Consider the following 21,591-nt stretch of genomic DNA (forward strand, 5'->3'; position numbering starts at 1 on the left):
CAGAACTGAAGTGCTGAAGAGAGTTGGTATAGATCCTGGTGTGTTTACAACAAAAGCATTTTACACCATAGACGAGAGCAGCGTCAAGAAAGCTAACAGATCAGTGTCTTACCTGCAAATACAGGCCACGCAGATTCGAAGAGAAGAGAAACCCAGAGGATGAGGAGTATCAGAATGGATGATTTTAAAACTGAGGTAAGCTTATGACATGTAGAAGTATGAGAAGAAAATCTTTGAATCTCATTTTCTCTGTTTTACATTTTTTACGTTAGTAGAAGACTCTTCTCAAAACATATGTATGCTAATGCTATGAAATTTTCAGGAATTGTTCACAATGTGTTACCGTCTCCCTGGACCTAAAAAATACAAGATCCTGCAATTACATTCTGATTAACATTGTTAATTATACAACTTGTACCATAAATTAATAACTGTAGTTCAGTAGTCTTATTACCTACTCAGGACACTACAATACAATTTTCACATTAACTGCATGATTAGAATTTGAGTGATGGCTTTTTATACAAAAGACAATAAAAAAATTAAAAATTCAAATTTCTGGCAAAATATTAAACCTGCATATTAATTTTCCCTTAAAACACAGCTCTTTTGCTTTACACGTGCAACATTTTACATTTGTACAGTAATAAATATGGCTGTAACAATTTTTTAAATAAATGTTTACATTTTCCGTTACATCCTCCCTTAAGGGGGGTAGGACGTTAAATGGGCTGACTTGGAGCAGGAGAGGCACCACAGGACATTTTAATTTCCACTGCCTATACTTTTACAAATAAATTCATAAAACTTTGTCAGTATAACCAGGAAGGATTCAGGATTCACACTCATAGCAGTGGAAGTTTGAAAACATAACAAAATATTTTTTTTACAAGTGAAATTTCATCATTTTTCACTTACTACTGGTCGCATTTGTTGCTATAGGTACACTTTTCTTCACAAGTAAGAGAAATTCTTCGATGAATTTTGCACAGCATACAAACCATACTTACAGGTGTATGAAATTCTAGAATTTATTTAATTTATGAAAAAATGAATGAGCTGTTACATTTTAAACTTCATATGTAGAAAAAAAAACTCATATTTTTTAGTTAATTATCTATTTGGAAAATCTGTTTTAATGGTTAATTGGACAGTGGATATACAATTAGTGTATTGGACTGTGCCAAACTTCAATAATGTTTGCTGTGATGATAGCAGTGATCATGAACTGTGTTACTTCCAAATTATAAGTACTTACTCTGCACTTTACTTTTGTAATGATCTGACTATCAGATTTCAAGGACAGTGATTTAAAAACTTTATTCAGTGACTGTGTTAGTTATACATTTGCCACACACAAACTTTTGTGTCACTTCAGTCTTAGGTTACTGTACTCTAACAGTCATGTTGTGGGACTTCATGTGAAGTATGTGGCTAATTTTTTATCTGTGCATAAACTGTAAGTGAGTTACCCGCCCATAAACTGTGGGTTATTCAACATCAAAGTGCAATTAAAGTGTTTGGACTGCAAACCTGGTATGACACACATGATTTAAAACAGTCTACTTTAGACAACCACTTTTCAGCCAGATTTGACAGAGGCACACCTATAAACGGCATATTTGCACAGGTACATACAGTTATGTTACATAATATCTACAAAATATGGAAATATATGTATGTCTCTGTTTTGCTTTGATAAACAAAGAAATGGCCAGCCAACTATCAGTGGCGTCAGTACGAAACTACACATTATAGAGGATTACAATGCTACAAGATTTGGAATAAATGCGTTGGACCAGATGAACAGCACCTATTTATGTACCTGGAAAACCAGGAACAGCCACAGTGTGCGTTTTATATCATGATAAACATAGGGTGTGTGAATGCTTTGGTTATCCATACCCACAATTAATGGCACCAGTGAGCCAACAAATTGCTAAACGAAAACTTTCTTATATGCTGAAAGTGAAGTCTCGCTAAAACTCTGATGTCTACGAGGCCAGAAACTCTCAGTCTACAAACACACCTTCGAGTAGCCATACAAGATGTCCTAACTAAAAGAGTCACCATTACAAAGGTACGAACAACCTACCACTGCCCATCCAAAAAAAAGGAGGAGAGCAGTTGCACATTGCAGAAAATGTCATCACACTTACTGCAAAGAACATTGAGTAAACCCATGCACAAACTGCTGTAAATGAAGCAATAAAAACTGTAGAAGAAAAATAAAAATTAAATGAGGTGTTTTTGTTTTAAGTTACACCATTTTTATTGTATCTTCAATTTACTGTATTTGTTTTTACGAATATAATACAAAGTATTACGATTTATGGGATTTGTGTTTATGTACTATATGAATATTCTTTGTATCTAGGGTTAAGGTATGCACATGTTTTAAACAATCTGATCTCTTGAAGAGCGCAAGATTTGGGATAAAATTTTATAAACTGAGAGAGTCAGCATTTGGCTATTGCTATAATTTTTAAATATATTCACAAAATGATAAAACAGATCTTAATTACAGTGAATCAGAAACTGTTGTGATGGAGCTACCAAAGTCAATACTCAATAAAGGACACAATGTGGATGGATAATTTGTACTCTTTGTTGAAACTGTCTGTGACTAGTTGAAAAATTGAACAAATGTTGAGACAGTAAGATTTAATAGGGGAAAAAAAAAAGAGCTGGGAGATTTTGTTACAGCAAAATTTAAGAAAAGGAATCTGCACAATCCATATTACTTCTACGAAGCACGAAAGTGCAAAAATTAAAAAAACAGAAGTCAATAAAACTCTACTTTCAAACCAAAATGTACTGTTGATAACAACAGGAGAATGAATGATATTGACCACCAAGATCAGATATTGGTGGCTTTCCCTATTATTAGGAAATACTTGAAAGGGTAATGAAACAGCTTTTCCTTATATGTCTGATACGGCACTTTATAATTAATATATTCTCTACAACAAAAACAATATGACAAAGAAACAGAATTGCTCAAGTACAGACTTCAAATAATAGCAGAAGCATTATTACAAAACTTGCCATCACAAGTTTATAAAAGACGAGGATAATTATTGACCAGAAATATACCAATGAGATAACACGCTCAACATGAGGGTAACTTTCCAAAACTTATAGATGCCCTGCCGTTGAAAAATAACCCAACGAGAACTTGCAATGACTGTACAAAAAATTAGAAATGGGGTGAAATGACATAGGAATTTAAAAACTATCTAGTTGATTACTTGTACCTCACTGTTTCAAAAAATATCTCACAGCTGAGGATTACAAATTACTATTGTTCTCAAACAAATAATTAAGTTACACTAAGTATTATTTACAAACTGTTACTGGTACATTACTCACTTGCAAGTAAATCAATTTTATTCACCAGTGAATTGATCAGACATCTTAAAATTATTAGTTGTGCTCAAACATTGTTTATTATTTCACAATTCCTTATGTTACATTAAAATATACATCACACAATGTATACATTTTGCACAGGTTCGAGCACGTGGTGAACAGTTCAATGGGTCAACACGTGACAGACCTTATTTACTATGGCCTTAGCAATCAGGAGATAGCAGATGGTCCAAGGAGTTAAAGAAAAGAAAACTGAAGTTTTGCAGGAGGACATATATTAAAAAAGAAAAAGTGTACATAATCTACTATCTATAAAATAGGTGTCAGCTGCTGTGAGAGATGTTTGGTGGTAAGAGGGAGGGCAGATATGTTTGTGTTCTTGCAATGGCTTGCCTTATTGCCTCTGTTATTCTGAACGCATTTTAAAAATATTTGGTTTCTGATATTCACCAGGTTATTACCTATGTAACACTCCTTGCCTCAATATCATCTTCCAGATTTGGGTGAGAAATATTTCCATGTCTTTGACCAGGTGCTGTGTGGGTGCTGCTCTGAAGGGGCCTTTTGGTCTGACAGGGATGCTATGTTTGTGTTTTTCTTCACATGTCTTGCATTTGGATTCTTATGTTATTCTTCCTTTTTATTTGTCTGAAAATGTTATTTTAGTGTGTTTCATTGTGTCTTCTGAAATCTGTCAGTGGGATCTGATTTCACCATTGACGAATGAAATCTATTACTTGATCTACATATTGTGCTTTGTCCATTAGCACGAATGAGAACTGCACTGTTAATGATTAAGAGCTTTTTGTAAAAGAAACTTCACTGTTAAAATGTAAATTTAATACACTGTTAGTAATTTTTACTTTCTATCCATGTATTAGCTATCAAGAGAGTTTGGCATCAGTCATTACATCCATTTAATGAACATGGGAAAAGAAAATGAGATTCCTTCATTTTAGATCTATTCATTTCTTATGAGGATTGCTACTTTCTGACTGTGCAACATTTCTACAAATGTAATACAGACTGAATACTCCATTATTTTTCTTTATTAGTGCAATGCTGGGCTGTTTAATGTAATATTTAGGAGATTTCAAAAGGCAGGCACTGATGTTTGAATGTATTTTGGTTGTGCTCGCAGATTCAGTAACAGAGTTATTGCTAATCAAGTTTTTGGTTTTATTGTTTACAGTTCACTTCAAACCACATGTCTGAAATAAGAATGGTTACTATATGAGGGGTAAGTAAATTATTATCTGCAATTTAGTTCTATTTTGTTTATTTTGGTAGTACTGTAATTTTACGTTGATGACACATGCTTTGTTCATTAGCTCTTATATCTTTGCAATTTTCAAGCTGCTAGGTTAGTTTCGTTATCACTGCCATGCTGTTAATCATGGCTGCTCTGCTGTCTATTTGCACCAATGAAGAGCAACATTCAATGATCTGTTTTTTGTGGTTGGAAGTTGTATCAGGGGCCGAAACACGGGAACAGTGTTTTGCTACTACGGAGTGTCTACGAATGGATTGAAAAATTCCGAAATGGTCGCACAAGTGTTATGCACGATGAAGGAGCCGGACGACCGTTTACCACCACAAATGAAGAAACCATTGAGTGTTCACGTGAAATGATTCTCTTGGACAATTAACTATTGATGAAGTGGCACATCGCCTGCAAATTAGTCACGGTTCTGCATACGAAATCATCCAAAACAGACTTGTGTTTCATAAAGTTTGTGCAAGATGGGTCCCAAAACAACTAACACAGCTGCATAAACAAACATGATTGGACATCTGCAAAAAACATTTGGATCGCTATGGTAACGAAGGGGACAACTTCTTATACAGGATAATTACTGGTGACGAAAGGTGGATCCATCATTATGAGCTGGAGAGTAAATGGCAGAGTATGGAATGGAAACATCCAAATTTGCTGTGCAAGAAAAAGTTCGAAACCCAACCGTCCGCAGGAAACTGATGCTTATGGTTTTTTGGGACGCACAAGGTCCAGTACTGGAACATTATGAGGCAAGTGAGCTTTGAGCAGCCGCTGGTGAAGTATCAGTGCAGCAGCGAGTCGCATATTTAGCTTTCATATTTGTTTTGTAGTTTGATTCGTAATTTCTTTCAGAGTGTTTGTGCACTTGCATATTTAATTACATAAAATCCTTGTGTATTCTCGTATATGAGAGGAGTAATATTGCTTATTGATAGCTGTAGAGTATAAATTCGCGGAGTCGTTAGATATTAGCAGTAGGATGGATAGGGTGTGCGCGTGCTGTGTGTGGGCGCAGGAGGAACTGGCCACGGTTTGCGAGCAGCTGAGCGTGCTGTTGGCCACGGTCAGCCCCCTTCAGGCTGCTGCCTCAAGGTGCAGCGACAGCGGAGGGTCTGGCGCATCGCTCGAGACACCACAGGTGTCGCTTGCTGCGTCTGCTGACTCAGCCGTCGAGGCCCCTCTAGTGTACCCGACGCGTTGGGGCCGCCCTCACCTCAGGGTAAGTGGCGGACTGCAATGCGTTCGCGTCGCTAGAGGCGGAGGGTCAATGTGGAGGCTGTCCGGCTGGCCTCGTCCATTCATCCTTTCAATGGGCAGGTGGCCACTCCTTCAGCAGGGACTGAGCAGGCACACGGGGGCAAAGGCTTGTTGGTTATTGGGAGCTCCAACGTTAGGCGGGTGATGGAGCCCCGTAGGCAAATAGCGTACAGGGCTGGAAAGAATTCCAACGTGCACTCGGTTTGCCTGCCTTGCCTGCCAGGGGGCCTCATCCAAGATGTGGAGGCGACCTTGCCTCTGGCTATTGAGCGTATGGGGTGCAGTCGTCTGCAAGTAGTTGCTCACATCGGCACCAATGATGCCTGTTCCTTGGGTTCTGAGGCGATCCTCAGTTCGTACAGGCAGCTGGCAGATTTGGTGAAGACCGCTGGCCTCGCACGCGGGGTGCAAGCAGAGTTCTCTATTTGCAGCATTATTCCCAGAGTGGATCGGGGTCCTTTGGTTTGGAGCCGAGTGGAGGGTCTCAACCAGAAGCTTCGTCGACTCTGTGACGGACTTGGTTGCAGATTTCGAGACTTGCGCTATTGGGTGGGGAATTGTAGGACACCCCTAGATAGGTCAGGGGTGCACTACACAAAGGAAGTAACTACTCAGGTAGCAGAGTACTTGGGGCGTGCACATGGGTTTTTTTTATGCTAGGCAGTAGTGCGAGGTGTCCTGATGAACACTCACCAGTCAACGCGCAGGCAGGGAAATCAGGGCGCGCTCAGTGTAAAGACACTTCACCTATCAAGATATTAGCAGTAAATTTTCAGAGTGTTCGGAATAAAGATCCTGAATTTACTGCCCTCCAGGAAGCGTGTGGCGCGCAAATTATTCCCGGGTCTGAGACCTGGCTGAACCCTGTGATAGGAAGTTCTGAAATATTTAGTGATGGTTGGAACGTGTATCGGAAAGACAGATTAGACACTGTAGGAGGTGGTGTCTTCATTGCAGTTGACAAAAATATTGTGTCTACTGAGGTCGAAGTAGAGTGTGATTGTGACGTTATCTGGGCACATTTAACAGGGCTAGAGGAAATTAAGTTAATTGTTAGGTGTTATTACCGGCCACCAGGTTCCACCGTGACTGTTCTAGAATCATTCAAAGGGAGTCTACACTCTGTATCGCAGAAGTACCCGGATCATGCTATATTAGTCGGAGGCGACTTCAACCTACCTAGTATAGACTGGGATGTCTATGGATTCATTACAGGTGGTACAGACAAGCCATTGTGTGAATTACTTCTGAACACATTTTCCGAAAACTGTCTTGAGCAGCTAAATTGACAGCCAAAGCGTAATGGAAATATTTTGGATCTGGTAGCCACGGACAGACCAGACCTCATCGACGGTGTCAGTGTTGAGATAGGGATTAGTGATCATGATGATGTCATTACGACTATGGTTAGGAAAGTTAAAAAGTCGGTCAAGAAGGCTAGGAGAGTATTCTTACTAGAAAGAGCAGATAAGCAGTTGTTAGCATCCCACTTAGTAAATGAATCGATTTCATTTACTTCCGGTACGATGGACATGGAAGAATTATGGGCAAATTTTAAACACATTGTAAATCACGCATTGAACAAGTATGTGCCGAAAAAGTGGGTTACGGATGGAAAAGACCCACCGTGGTTTAACAGCGCAATTCGGAGAATGCTCAGGAAGCAAAGGCAGTTGCACTCACGGTACAAGAAAGATCGGAAGAATGAGGACAGGCAAAAGTTAGTAGAGATTCGTGCTGCTGTAAAAAGAGCGATGCGCGAAGCGTTCAACCACTACCACCGTCATACCTTAACAAAAGATCTTGCTGAAAACCCAAGGAAATTCTGGTCTTACGTAAAATCGGTAAGCGGGTTGAAGGCTTCCATCCAGTCACTCACTGATCAATCTGGCCTGGCATTGGAAGACAGCAAAACGAAAACTGAAATTTTAAATTTAGCATTTGAGAAATCTTTTACGCAGGAGGATCGTACAAACATACCGCCGTTTTAGTCTCGTACAGATTCCCATATGGAGGACATAGTGGTAGACATCCCTGGGGTTGTGAAGTAGGCTAAATGGGTTGAAAATAAGTAAATCGGCAGGACCTGATGGGATTCCAATTCAGATTTACAGACAGTACTCTACTGCATTGGCTCTTTACTTAGCTAGCATTTATCGCAAATCTCTTGCCCAACGTAAAGTCCCGAACGACTGGAAAAAAGCGCAGGTGAACACACACATGCACACATTTTTTAATTGTGTAATGAAGCCTCACACTGCCACAATCTCTTATGTTTTCAAATTACATTACTTGAATTTCATAATTGTTTGGATATACAAACTGTATTTTTTTCAATTTTGTTTGTTTCTCATTGTTACAAGAATAACTTTCTATCAGTGTAAATAAAACTTTGCACAACTGAAGGGGTTGGTGAAAGAAAGTGTTAGCCCCCAGTTTAGTAAGAATTAGTCTGATGATGTTATCTGTTACATTTCCAAATGTACCACTGCACCACATGCTGGGTATTAGTAGTTTCAGTGGTACTATCAGAAAATATTGTCTACTATGTAAGTTGTTCTATCTTTCTGAATTTATGATCTTGTCTTAGACTTTGATGAAACATAGCACACAATAATTCCAATGTGGGTTAGCAGTTTTTTCTGTCACCTCCAGTTTAAGATATCATATACATTATTCTGCAACTTAAAAAAGAAAGAAAGATGCTTACTCTTTGTTTACAGGAAATTAAAAAATTAATTCGCAGTAATTTCATTTATCATCAGCTCAATCACAATAACACGTTTTAGTGCCTGGTATTTTTTTCGGTTTCCAAAACGGTCTTAGTGCATCAATTTTGCAAAAGGTAGAGTTGATGCTAACATACTCGTCTGGAGTGTGTGATGTCATAGTTTAACTGTAAGGTCTTGTTTAGGTAGCAATGAACACTGTGATTGGTGGAGGTAATAAACGGTTGACATATGAAGAGATGTGGTCATACATCTATATTTGATATTATACTATAGTACACATGAAAAATTGTGACTGTTGACATCGATTCTTCCAGCACCCCTTCACAAATACATGTCTCCTCAACTACCTTCTTGCTGACAATTCAAGAACTGCCTTATTGGATAATATTTTCAATTGCTTCTTTTGTCAGCATTTCAACATCAATGAATGTAAACTTCTTGTTGCTTCTTGCCACATTACCTTTCACCTTGACCCATTTACGTTCTGTCAGATACAAATGATCATGATACAGAGGAAGCCTGATTACACTACGCCCGTTAGTATTAGCCTGTTTGTCGACACTGCAGCATGGAGTTTTTGGCTTCCACAGTGTTACTAACTACTCCTCCTCCATGCCAGGCTCAACTTTATCCAATGGATCATTTCTTTGTACCCAGAGCAAAATATAATCTTTCCCCCACTGCATTATTGTAGTGTTATCCATCACAACAAAGTGGTATGGCGCGTTGTGCATCACTACTGCCAAATTTGGAGAAATATTTTGCAAAAAATCATGAGAAAACCACCTCATGAAAACTGTGGCATTCATTTCCTCATGATAGATGCCTTGCTTCCTCGAATGGAACAGCAATAAACAGTTCAGAATGAAGCCGTGAGCAGGTCCAGGGCGAAGGACGACTGTCCTGCCACCCTTGCCTGCTTGTGCTTTCACTATTCCTTGTGTCATGCAACCTGTCTACCCCTTTGTCAATGTGTGACAAGCATTAATGCACATCTCATCCAGCCACACTATGTCTTCAAATGTCATGCTCATCCAGGAATGGAGATATCTGCATCTCCAGGACACTGTGTCACTTCTGTCAATGATAGATGTCTGAGGCAAAAACTTTTCGTACCAGAAACCAAGCTCGTGAAGACAATTTCAAAGTGACAACCTACCCACATTGAACAGCTCTGCTTCTTTCAGGCTGAAAAGAAGTTTCTTTGAAGCATAGTATTTCTTGCATTGGTAATAAGTATGCACATGGATCAGAATTCTGCTTCCAATGCTCAATATCTTTGCAGCCAGTAACTTATTTTTAGACAACCTCTTCTATTGTGAATTTCATTTTCAGAGATGCTGCTCTGTTGTTATTAATGCAATGTCAATACAAAACAGTCATTCACAGGACCTGACAACTGCAGGACACTTTAACACGAAAAGAAGACCGCTGCACATTGAGAACTGACAAACATAGATGTATCTAATGCAGGACATCAAGTGGTACTATTTATCTATGGTGTGGCAACAGGGGCCCTTTACCAACTGAACTGTTGATGGCATGGTAGGAAAAGCCAGCTCACCATTTGTGTTACCTGCACAACTGTGTCATGTCTCCTCCAGTGAGAAAAATGTCAAACACCACAACTTATTTTAAACACACTATATGTGGGTTAATAGTTTATAAAGTGTGCGATTTGAGAGATTGTCTGATGATTTTTACAAGCTGTTTCTTATCTATTCTGATTTTCTGGATGTGGCAGTTTTCTTGCAGGGTGAGATGTTTCTCATTGTTTACTCTTATCTTTTCCATGTGTCCTTGGTAGTAATTTTATGTTGACGGTGTGTTTGGCAAAAGTTGAATGATTTCTCCTGTACATCCATGCTCTTTGTATCTAGTGTCATATGTTCTATTAGTTTCACCTATGTACCTTCCATTACATGTATTACATTTTAGTTGATATATTTCTGATATGGATCTGTATTTTCCACTGCTTTCTGAAAATGATTTTGAAATGAATTACTGGTTTGGTGAGCTGTTTTCATGCCACGTTTTCTGAAAACAGTAGATCTTTTGTGTGTATTTATGACTGTATATCACTGTATACCATCTTTTATTTTATTTTCTCTCACTGTGTTTTTCCTGGTCTTGGGTGTCTTATGTTCATGTGCGAGTTTATACTTGTGTTGGTGAGAGCAGGGGTTTCCTATTTTCTGTTTCTTTATTTTACAGTTCAGCTTTGTTACTAGGTTTTCTTTCTATACACTGTTCGTGCCTATTTTTACTGTGGTATTCACTGCTACTTGGTAGTTGTTCGTGTCTAATGATAAAGTGTTTAGTTTGTGAAGCATGTTTCAGAGTGCTGTTTATTTGTGTAATTTTGGGCGATTTGATGTATTACTGTATCTGTCGTGTTTTATCAGTACATATCAAATATTGTTTTTAAACTTTATGGTTAGGTCCAAGAAATTTAACTGTCTATTTTGCTCTTTCCTGCTGCAAAATCTACCTTACCATGAACAGAATTCAAGTCTGCATGTAGTTGGTCAATTTTACTGCTTGGTTCATCTATCAGGAACAGGATATCATGCACATATATAATCCAGCACAGGATGTAATACCTTTTTGGGACTATTTTGTTCAATATCAGCAGTTCTACAGGTTCATACTATGTTTGGTATGGTTCAGACACTGCCGATTCCATTGGTTAATCCTTTAATTTGCAAATAGAATTCATTATTGAGCTGGAAATAATTTTTTTTCTGTCTCTAGCAGCTTGACTATTTCTTCAATGTATTCACGTGGATGTTTACTGTGTATCTTAAGATTTTCTTCTATAAAATTTATTGTGTATTACTGGTATAATAGAATACATGTTCTCTACATCAAAGGAAAGGAGGGCGGTTCCGTCTGTATGTCTCATGTACTGAATCAATTGTGTAGCGCTTCTTGTAGTTCTATCCTCTTGTAATTTGCAATTCTGAGAAAACACTTTCAAAACGTATCTCACAAGTGGGTATGTAGGAGCACTTCTATAGTCTGTACTAGGTCTGACTGGGGCTGTGCACTGGTATTTGTTTACAACAGTTTTCTTTTTTCATTTTCTTCTTCTGTGTCTTCAATGCCTTTCAGTGTGTTTCGCAACTTTTTCTGGAATCCATAGTTGGATCTAATTTTAATTTCGTAATTTTATATTTTGTGATGAACTCTTGTGTACACTGTGTTTCCTTTAACTGCTTTGGTAATGATTGTGGTATGTTTCTGTAGTTCCTTTTTGTGTTTTGTCAATGTTATGGAGTGTATTAATTTGGTTTCCAGTGTTTATTTTCATCTGCATTATGCTTTTGATTTTATTGCTTACTAGCTTTTGTTAGACCAAAGTTACTCACTCATTTTATTTATATTTTGTTGTATGTGAATGTTTTCCAACTCAGCTACAAGTTTTTCAATGCAGTTATCATCTATCTGTGTACTGATATTGTGCTTGTGACCTTTTTTGAGCTGTTTTGTTTCTTTAGAATATAACACAGTGTCAATAAGATTTACCAGTCTCGGATAGAAGTGATGTATATAATTATATTGGATATTATTTGTCGCTGTGTTAGGTGTTTTTTTTCAGCTTTCAAAAATGCTGTATTTCTTTTGTGTTTTTTATTATTTTTAATTTTTCTATCACTGTATATGTCTGACTTTCAACCGTACTAACAAGTTGGAGTTAAAAGCAGTATTACTCAAACTTTTGTAAGATTAAGATTTGCCTTGTGCAGATTCCCATTCAGGTAGTGGTTTTTTAAGGTACTGGTTTTTGGCACAAAGAGATTTAAGCTTAGTTGTTCAGCCAAACTTTTCGAGCTATTTGTTATGTATTTGTGTACTGGTATAGCTGTTTTTAACCAGTACATTAATGTATTTAGGTATAATATTATTTGATTTGCAAATGCTGTTAAACTTTATATGCTAGGCAGTTTTATGTAGGTTGAGATTTATCCTTCTAAACTTCATGTAGAGATCACTTGAAAATGCCTCGGATGGCATCCACAACATATTTGTTCGCATGGCCATCTCATGAAATAGCTGATATAATCAGTTAATACTGATTTTTCTATCTTACGCTTACTGCAAGTAAAGAGTATTTTTCACCAGATACGTTTTGCTTTTTATTTATAAAACATCTGCTGTGTTCATTTTGGAAATATGGATACATAATGAGCCCACACATTTTGGTATTTATAAATTCAAGACATGTAGAACAAGTCAAATTTAGCAAAGTACTGCCGAAAAGGTATAACATCCTGTGCCTGATAAATGGCCCAAGCAGTAAAAGTGACGAATTACAAGCAGACTTAAATTCTGTTAGTAGTAAGATTAATTTTACAACACAAAACGGACAAAACAGCCAGTTAAAATTTCTTGGAAACAGCCATAATCGTTAAGAAAAACACTTATGTACTCAAGACATAACAAAACTCACAACAGATATAACAATACACCAGACGCCAATTACTCAGAGTCACACAAACACAGAGTGAGAAAGGAAAAGATGGTATATAATGACATTCAACCACAAATACATGCAGAGAATATACCAATAAAAATGTAATACATGTGATGGATACAGGCATGAAAATCATAAAAAAAGAAAAACACACACACACACACACACACACACACACACACACACACACACACACACACAAACAAACAAACTGTAGAGACAAATTATGTATCCATGTTTCCACAATGGGGCCACAGAAAGTGCTTTATAAATAAATAGCAAAAAGTGTCTGGTGAAAAATATTCTACTTGCAGAAAGCTTACAATGGAAAAAAAAACAATAATAATTTATTGTAGCAGCAGCTGCTAAGATGGCCATGCAAACAAACATATAATGTATATAGCGTTTACTGTTTTCCCAGAAAGTAACAATATAAAAAATAATATTGTCCACATTTCCAGTAGCTTCTGGTAACACAGGTGTTTGAAAATGTACAAGAAGACTTAAGCTTCACCTTGATGAGAATAGCTTCCAGAACCACCTATACTTGAATACTTGTTCGTTGACAGAACCGACTGTGGACCTTTGGTGCAGAGCCAGGTGGAGTGTCTGAATCAGAGGCTCAGATGGTTTTGCGACCGTGTTGGTTGCAGATTCCTTGACTTGCACCATAGGGTGGTGGGGTTTCGGGTTCCGCTGAATAGGTCAGGAGTTCACTACACTCAGCTGGCGGCTACACGGGTAGCGGAGGCTGTGTGGAGTGGACTGGGCGGTTTTTTAGGTTAGAAGGCCTCGGGACAGTACGGGGTGGGCTGCAATCTCAAAGTGTGCATAGCAAATACAGGACGTGCTTGGATCAAGGAACAGTCGGAATTGTAGTTGTAAATTGTTGTAGTTGTGCTGGGAAAGTCCCTGAGCTTCAAGCGCTAATAGAAAGCACAGAAGCTGAAATCGTTATAGGTACAGAAAGCTGGCTAAAGCCTGAAATAAGTTCTGCAGAATTTTTTACAAAGTCTCAGATGGTGTTCAGGAAACATAGATTAGGCAGAATTGGTGGTGGAGTGCTTGTGTCTGTAAGTAGTGGTTTATCTTGTAGTGAAGTCGAAGTAGATACTCTGTGTGAATTGGTATGGGTGGATGTTATACTTAACAGCCGAACTAAGTTAATAATTGGCTCCTTCTACCGACCCCCAGACTCCGATGATATAGTTGCTGAACAGTTCAGAGAGTCTCGTAACAAATAAATACCCCACTCCTAGGGTTATGGTTGGTGAGGACTTCAACCTTCCCTCGATATGTTGGCAAAAATACTTGTTCAAAACCGGTGGTAGGCAGAAAACATCTTCCGAGACTGTCCTAAATGCTTTCTCCGAAAATTGTTTCGAGCAGTTAGTTCACGAACCCACGCGAATTGTAAATGGTTGCGAAAACACACTTGACCTCTTAGCCACAAACAATCCTGAGCTAATAGAGAGCATCATGACTGATACAGGGATTAGCGATCACAAGGTCGTTGTAGCTAGGCTCTCTACCGTTTCTTCCAAATCAACCAGAAACAAACGCAAAATAATTTTATTTAAAAAAGCGGATAAAGTGTCACTAGAAGCCTTCCTAAGAGACAATCTCCATTCCTTCCAAACTGACTATGCAAATGTAGACGAGATGTGGCTCAAATTCAAAGATAGAGTAGCAACAGCAATTGAGAGATTCATACCTCATAAATTGGTAAGAGATGGAACTGATCCCCCGTGGTACACAAAACAGGTCCGAACGCTGTTGCAGAGGCAACGGAAAAAGCATGCGAAGTTCAGAAGCACGCGGAATCCCGAAGATTGGCTAAAATTTACAGACGCGCGAAATTTGGCTCGGACTTCAATGCGAGATGCCTTTAATAGGTTCCACAACGAAACATTGTCTCGAAATTTGGTAGAAAATCAGAAGAAATTTTGGTGGTATGTAAAGTACACAAGCGGCAAGACACAGTCAATACCCTCGCTGCGCAGTGCCGATGGTACTGTTACCAACGACTGTACCGCTAAAGCGGAGTTATTGAACGCAGTTTTCCGAAATTCTTTCACCAGGGAAGACGAATGGAATATTCCAGAATTTGAAACACGAACAACTGCTAGCATGAGTTTCTTAGAAGTAGATACCTTAGGGGTTGCGAAGCAACTCAAATCGCTTGATACGGGCAAGTCCTCAGGTCCAGATTGTATACCAATTAGGTTCCTTTCAGATTACGCTGATACAATAGCTTCCTACTTAGCAATCATATACAACCGCTCGCTCACCGATAGATCTGTACCTACAGATTGGAAAATTGCACAGGTCGCACCAGTGTTTACGAAGGGTAGTAGGAGTAATCCATCGAACTACAGACCTATATCATTGACGTCGGTTTGCAGTAGGGTTTTGGAGCATATACTGTATTCAAACATTATGAATCACCTCGAAGGGAACGATCTATTGATACGTAATCAGCATGGTTTCAGAAAACATCGTTCTTGTGCAACGCAGCTCTTTATTCGCACGAAGTAATGACCGCTATCGACAGGGGATCTCAAGTTGATTCTGTATTTCTAGATTTCCGGAAAGCTTTTGACACCGTTCCTCACAAGCGACTTCTAATCAAGCTGCGAGCCTATGGGGTATCGTCTCAGTTGTGTGACTGGATTCATGATTCCCTGTCAGGAAGGTCGCAGTTCGTAGTAATAGACGGCAAATCATCGAGTAAAACTGAAGTGATATCAGGTGTTCCCCAGGGAAGCGTCCTGGGACCTCTGCTGTTCCTGATCTATATAAATGACCTGGGTGACAATCTGAGCAGTTCTCTTAGGTTGTTCGCAGATGATGCTGTAATTTACAATCTAGTAAGGTCATCCGAAGACCAGTATCAGTTGCAAAGCGATTTAGAAAAGATTACTGTATGGTGTGGCAGGTGACGCTAAATAACGAAAAGTGTGAGGTGATCCACATGAGTTCCAAAAGAAATCCGTTGGAATTTGATTACTCGATAAATAGTACAATTCTCAAGGCTGTCAATTCAACCAAGTACCTGGGTGTTAAAATTACGAACAACTTCAGTTGGAAAGACCATATAGATAATATTGTGGGGAAGGCGAGCCAAAGGTTGCGTTTCATTGGCAGGACACTTAGAAGATGCAACAAGTCCACTAAAGAGACAGCTTACACTACACTCGTTCGTCCTCTGTTAGAATATTGCTGCACAGTGTGGAATTCTTACCAGGTGGGATTGATGGAGGACATCGAAAGGGTGCAAAAAAGGGCAACTCGTTTTGTATTATCACGTAATAGGGGAGAGAGTGTGGCAGATACGATACGCGAATTGGGATGGAAGTCACTACAGCAAAGACGTTTTTCGTTGCGGCGAGATCAATTTACGAAATTTCAGTCACCAACTTTCTCTTCCGAATGCGAAAATATTTTGTTGAGCCCAACCTACATAGCTAGGAATGATCATCAAAATAAAATAAGAGAAATCAGAGCTTGAACAGAAAGGTTTAGGTGTTCGTTTTTCCCGTGCGCTGTTCGGGAGTGGAATGGTAGAGATATAGTATGATTGTGGTTCGATGAACTCTTTGCCAAGCACTTAAATGTGAATTGCAGAGTAGTCATGTAGATGTAGATCTAACAACACGTACTTTCACTGAAAGGATTGCACTCAGAGAAAAGAAGAATAAGTCTGCAAAGATGTGGGTATTACGATACAATTCAGTAAAAGATAGGAGAAATCGTATTAGTACAAGGACTGTAGTGCAACAATCCAAGACCATTTTCAGCGCACAATGCACTACGAGGAAAGTGCATATTAAATTATTCACAATAATTACTGAAACATTAACTAACTTTGTGCTAGAACAATTCAAATAAAATCTACACATTCATTTACCAACCAACCATTCAAATTATGATCAGTATGTTCAGCAGACTCAGAAAACACTGGCTTGATCGATTAAGGGCTGCTTCTCAACCTAAAACAACCTTTGCAAATGAATAAGGTACTACTCACATACATCAAAGGAACAGAATGATCACATATACATGGAGGAGAGCAGGAAATGGTTTTTTTAGTGTATCACTTGTAAACAGAGCAAGAAGAATGACGAATGACACTTGCTTCCAGTAGTCTCCTCCTTAGACAATAACATAGTTTGTGGAATATACATGTAAATGTATAGTGACAATCTTAATTTTGTAACAAAATGCAACATTTGTAGGTATGAGTGTGGTGCAGAGTATTTTAAGTCTTTTTCTGAATTCTTGTACTCCTGTTCACATCAACATACTGTAGATAATTCACAGTACTATCACACAAGAAATGGAAGTAGCTCATTTACCCATCTCACTCCCCACCCCACTACTCAACTGCTATCAGTTTTGGATATTAAAATTAATATTAAGCAAACCGAGTTTCAAAATTGCTCTCTGAATAAAATTTTAATTTTTTTGTATTATGGACAAAATAATCATTTTCTTCACTTAGTAAAAAACATTTCAAACACATCTTAAAACTGGTCATCTAACTTACCTGTTGGTTTAGTGTAATTGAGAATGATGATTGGTAAATATTAGAGTTTATCTGTGTCAATGGAAATGTCTGTCTCCATATGTCTGCTTTGATCTGCGATGTAACAGTGTTCTGTTGTGTGACATCATTGAGCACAGCATGTTTGAAATAGATCGTGTTTGCAGATGGCATGTTGGAGTAAGTGGTTGCACATTTTAGTGTGGGATGCTTATGTTGCTGAATTATTTGTGAGTGATGTTTGTGTGGCACTGGACTTAAGTGTTGTGTGTTACTCGATGTTTTGGAAGTTTGTTTCGGTTGCCTTGATATTAGGTTTGTTTCATGTTGTTAATTATTGGTTACTGATTTGTTTTTGGTTTTGAAATTGTTAGTACACTGTGTCGTTAATAGTTTGAAAGATGCTTTTTTTATGGTACTATGTACGGATCTTACAAGAAAATTACTAGTGGTTCATGGGTTGCTACTACAGGCAACAATATGACGTCTACAATGATATTTCTCCAGTTACATGGTCTGTCGAAGGTGAAGATATCATGGAGTGTGTTGTACTTATTTTGGTCTCATTCGGTTTTGATAAGAGTTCTGCTACATTATTAATAGATATTAAGTTGTAGGTCAGTGACTAACTTCTAGGTAAGAGATTATTAGTTAATAATATTTCATCATCAATCACAAACTGATATTTTTTAATTGGTGTCCAATGTGATTCAGAGCTACAACTCCACTTTCAAGGGCTGTATGGCTATAATGGGCATTAAATTTGCTCCAGTTTTCACCTAACAGTACTAGAATGAGACAGCTGTTAAATTTATTGAGATAAACTGTACCACACATGGGATTAATGAGAAAATACTAGAGACATGTGAGAAATAAAGCCTAGTGATATATTTACTTGAGCTTGACCAGTGCATAACTATCATCTTCTGCACTGATGAAAAACTACCACATTTGAACTTATATTCTGCAATTTATTATCTTGTTTATGATAGCATTACATGACTCAAATGCTGCATATGTAACATATGTTACGGAGATGTGATGGCGTTTTGGATTTACTATTATGTAATTATCTCATTAAACCTAACAACTGTGTCATTCTGTTACTGTTAAGTGAAAAACTGAAGCAGGTGTAATGCACATTATAGCCATTCATAGGTTTCTCTAGACATGTTATGGTTGCCATACTGTTGATGCTGCAAATAGATGTGTTTGCCATCTTGATTAAGTCGCATTTCAAATGAGACTGTGGAATCTGGCATTTCCGTATTGGCTTTTTCCCCATCCTAGTTTCCGAGAGCAAACCAAACTACATAAAATATCATGGCACACTAGTTACTACGATTATGCTATATGAATACTAATGTATGTGAAATGAACTCCCAGCAAAATTTATTTCAAAGTACTGTGTAATCAAAGAGTTAACATCTTACATGTTACCTTGCACACAAGGCATATTTATAAACTAAACTAGTCAACAAACTGTCAAAGTATTGCCAAATCACAACCTACATATACAACCTCTCTCTCTCTCTCTCTCTCTCTCTCTCTCTCTCTCTCTCTCTCTCTCTCTCTCTCTCTCTTACCTTTGCAATAAGATCCCATCCTACAATCACAGCCCTATAACCTCTCTTTTGATGACGAACAACTTGTCCAATCCTGTATCTTAAATGTGAAGGGCGCTCATATCTTATTTCTGTGCCCATCCCAAAGTAACCCGCATTTCTATCATACCGCATAACTTCAACTGCAGGGGATGTATTGTGTTCATTGTAGACATAGCTTCTTGTGTAACTGCTCAATTCCGGAAAATAAACTGGAATAAAAATATATATATATATTTTTTTTTTTACAAACAAGAAAACAAAATTATTGTAGTGTGCTGCTCTTGTCACTTCCCTATTTACTATTATATGGCATTTTTATTTTTCTAAATGTGTAATATCAGTTATTTTCACAGGGCAAAGAATTACATTCACATACATGTAAATCACGAGATATACCTTGGACAAGAGATGAAACAAGACCATCCCATCGTTGTTTCCAAGCTCCTGCAGTGAACAGTAAATCAGTTACTTCTTTAAAGTCATTGATAATATCAAATAATGCCTGTGTTCTACCTGTTGTACTGCTTAAATATGAGGAAAACAGGTACTGAACAGGAACACACAGAAATAACAATCCAAGCTGAAAAATTTCACGATTTCTGAAAGGCATTTTGAAACCAGTGGGAGATCAATCTTTCAGCACATGACCTGCAAAGAAAAATATCATATTAAAAGCCTCATAACCTCATATGGTAGTAAAAAAGTGTTAAACATAATTTGGTTGGTTTATTTAGGCTATTCAACAGTGTTGTTATTGGCACCCTGACATATTAAGATATGAACGTAGTCAAAATACTCAAAATTTAAACAATTTTGGTATAAAATGTGACACAAATGCCAATTTATCACACTTACACAGTAAACTGAGCATGTAGAAACAAACTTTTATTTCAGTCATAGTGTAAAAATGTTTTGTGAAAAGTATTTACCCAGACAGTTCAGGTAACTGTGACTGGGTAATCAGTTACATAATAAATCAGGGATGGACAAATGCAACAGTACTACAGACACAGGGACAGCACAGCTTCAACACGTTCCCACAGTCAGCTAGTGTTAACCCCTCTCCACCCACTGTAAGACTTCAAGCATCAATTCTTCCAAACTAACATGAATACAACAGCACAGTGTGTTGACTTTGCATCATTAGTATTGTTTCTGTTAAGTTTTCATTTTTGGTAATAACAAAAAAGTTAGTGGGAAGAAAATGGGTCAGTAATAGTTAAGACTATCAAGAATCTAATAAATCCTTGAACAAGTATTATGAGAAGTGACATTTCCAACTGCTTCATATGAAATTAGTCATCAATATGAATACTGAAGACAGTAGAGTGAAATTTTGAGCTAAGACATAACAAAGAAAGAAGTAAGTGTTCCTGTAAATAGGTATATCAATTTTTTAATTACTATTAGTCACAAGATATTTAGAGTAAGAAAAAGCTTGTGGTACACAATGAAGTTGTGATGAAGCTAACCTGTCAAATAACTCTTGGAATAGCAAAAGCGGTGTGTCCTTTCAACGGTAGAGAATTTGTAAAAGAACGTTTTGTGGATGTCACAAGAATTCTATTCCAGCAGAAATTTCTCTCTTCGAAATGGTTCCTCTTCCAGAAAGAACAGTTTGCTGTAGATGTACTGCTGAAACAGCAAATTCTGTGGAAGAAGAACTAAGGGACAGGAATGAAGATTTGTTTTTTTATTTCCATTTTTATTTGGCAAAAGCACTAATGTAACTGATGTTGCTGAAATTACTGTGAGTAGTAGCTGCTGACACACAGTTCAACATCATAGAAGAAATACTTGATCTTGTCCCAATACACAACATTTGCAGCCAATGACATTTTCTAGTTTAGTAAACAAATTGACAAACATGGCTGCCGTTGGGAAATATTTTTGTCAGTCAAAATAGGTGGGCTCTTCCAATGACTGGTCTCAAGTCTGGCAAGAAAAACATCAAAAGAAGTTGGTCTCCAGCATGAAATACCAGAAATACACTGTATGTCTTCTACCTGTGACAGCTGCAGAAGATTTTCCCAAACACTAGCCACATAGTGTTCTTATAGCAACTGACCTGCCTGCACTTCCTGTGAGTCACCAACCGTGTAGCTCTAGTGCCCAGCACTAATAAATGGATGAGCCACCAATCCCTCATACGTGTTAAGATCTTATACTTTATTATGTGACATGTTGCAGTGGTAAGAGATATCATTCTCATTCAGGATGATGATAGTTTTCATCCCCATCCAACCAACCACATTTCTGTTTATGCATGGCTTTAGTGCTTAATGCAAATGTCAGTATGGTTCCTTTGTAAAGGATACAAC

The 21,591-nt window shown here is 37.9% G+C and overlaps 1 protein-coding gene across 2 annotated transcripts in view; it reads right to left on the reverse strand.

Annotated features, from left to right (window-relative positions):
• LOC126470473 (uncharacterized) overlaps window positions 1-21,591 on the reverse strand; it is a 68,820-nt gene that overhangs the window by 42,145 nt on the left and 5,084 nt on the right. The window contains exons 1-3 of one of the 2 annotated variants that reach the window (XM_050098338.1): window positions 20,743-20,882; window positions 19,667-19,918; window positions 19,250-19,479 (exon numbers count right to left, since the gene is read on the reverse strand). In XM_050098338.1, the coding sequence (XP_049954295.1) occupies window positions 19,250-19,479; window positions 19,667-19,880 (444 nt within the window). In that variant the 5' untranslated portion in view covers window positions 19,881-19,918; window positions 20,743-20,882. Of the gene's footprint in view, window positions 1-19,249; window positions 19,480-19,666; window positions 19,919-20,742; window positions 20,883-21,591 lie in introns of those variants that run through there. The other variant, XM_050098337.1, reaches the window with a different exon arrangement.

Source organism: Schistocerca serialis, chromosome 3 (genome assembly GCF_023864345.2).
Source record: "Schistocerca serialis cubense isolate TAMUIC-IGC-003099 chromosome 3, iqSchSeri2.2, whole genome shotgun sequence".
Lineage (NCBI taxonomy): Eukaryota > Metazoa > Arthropoda > Insecta > Orthoptera > Acrididae > Schistocerca > Schistocerca serialis.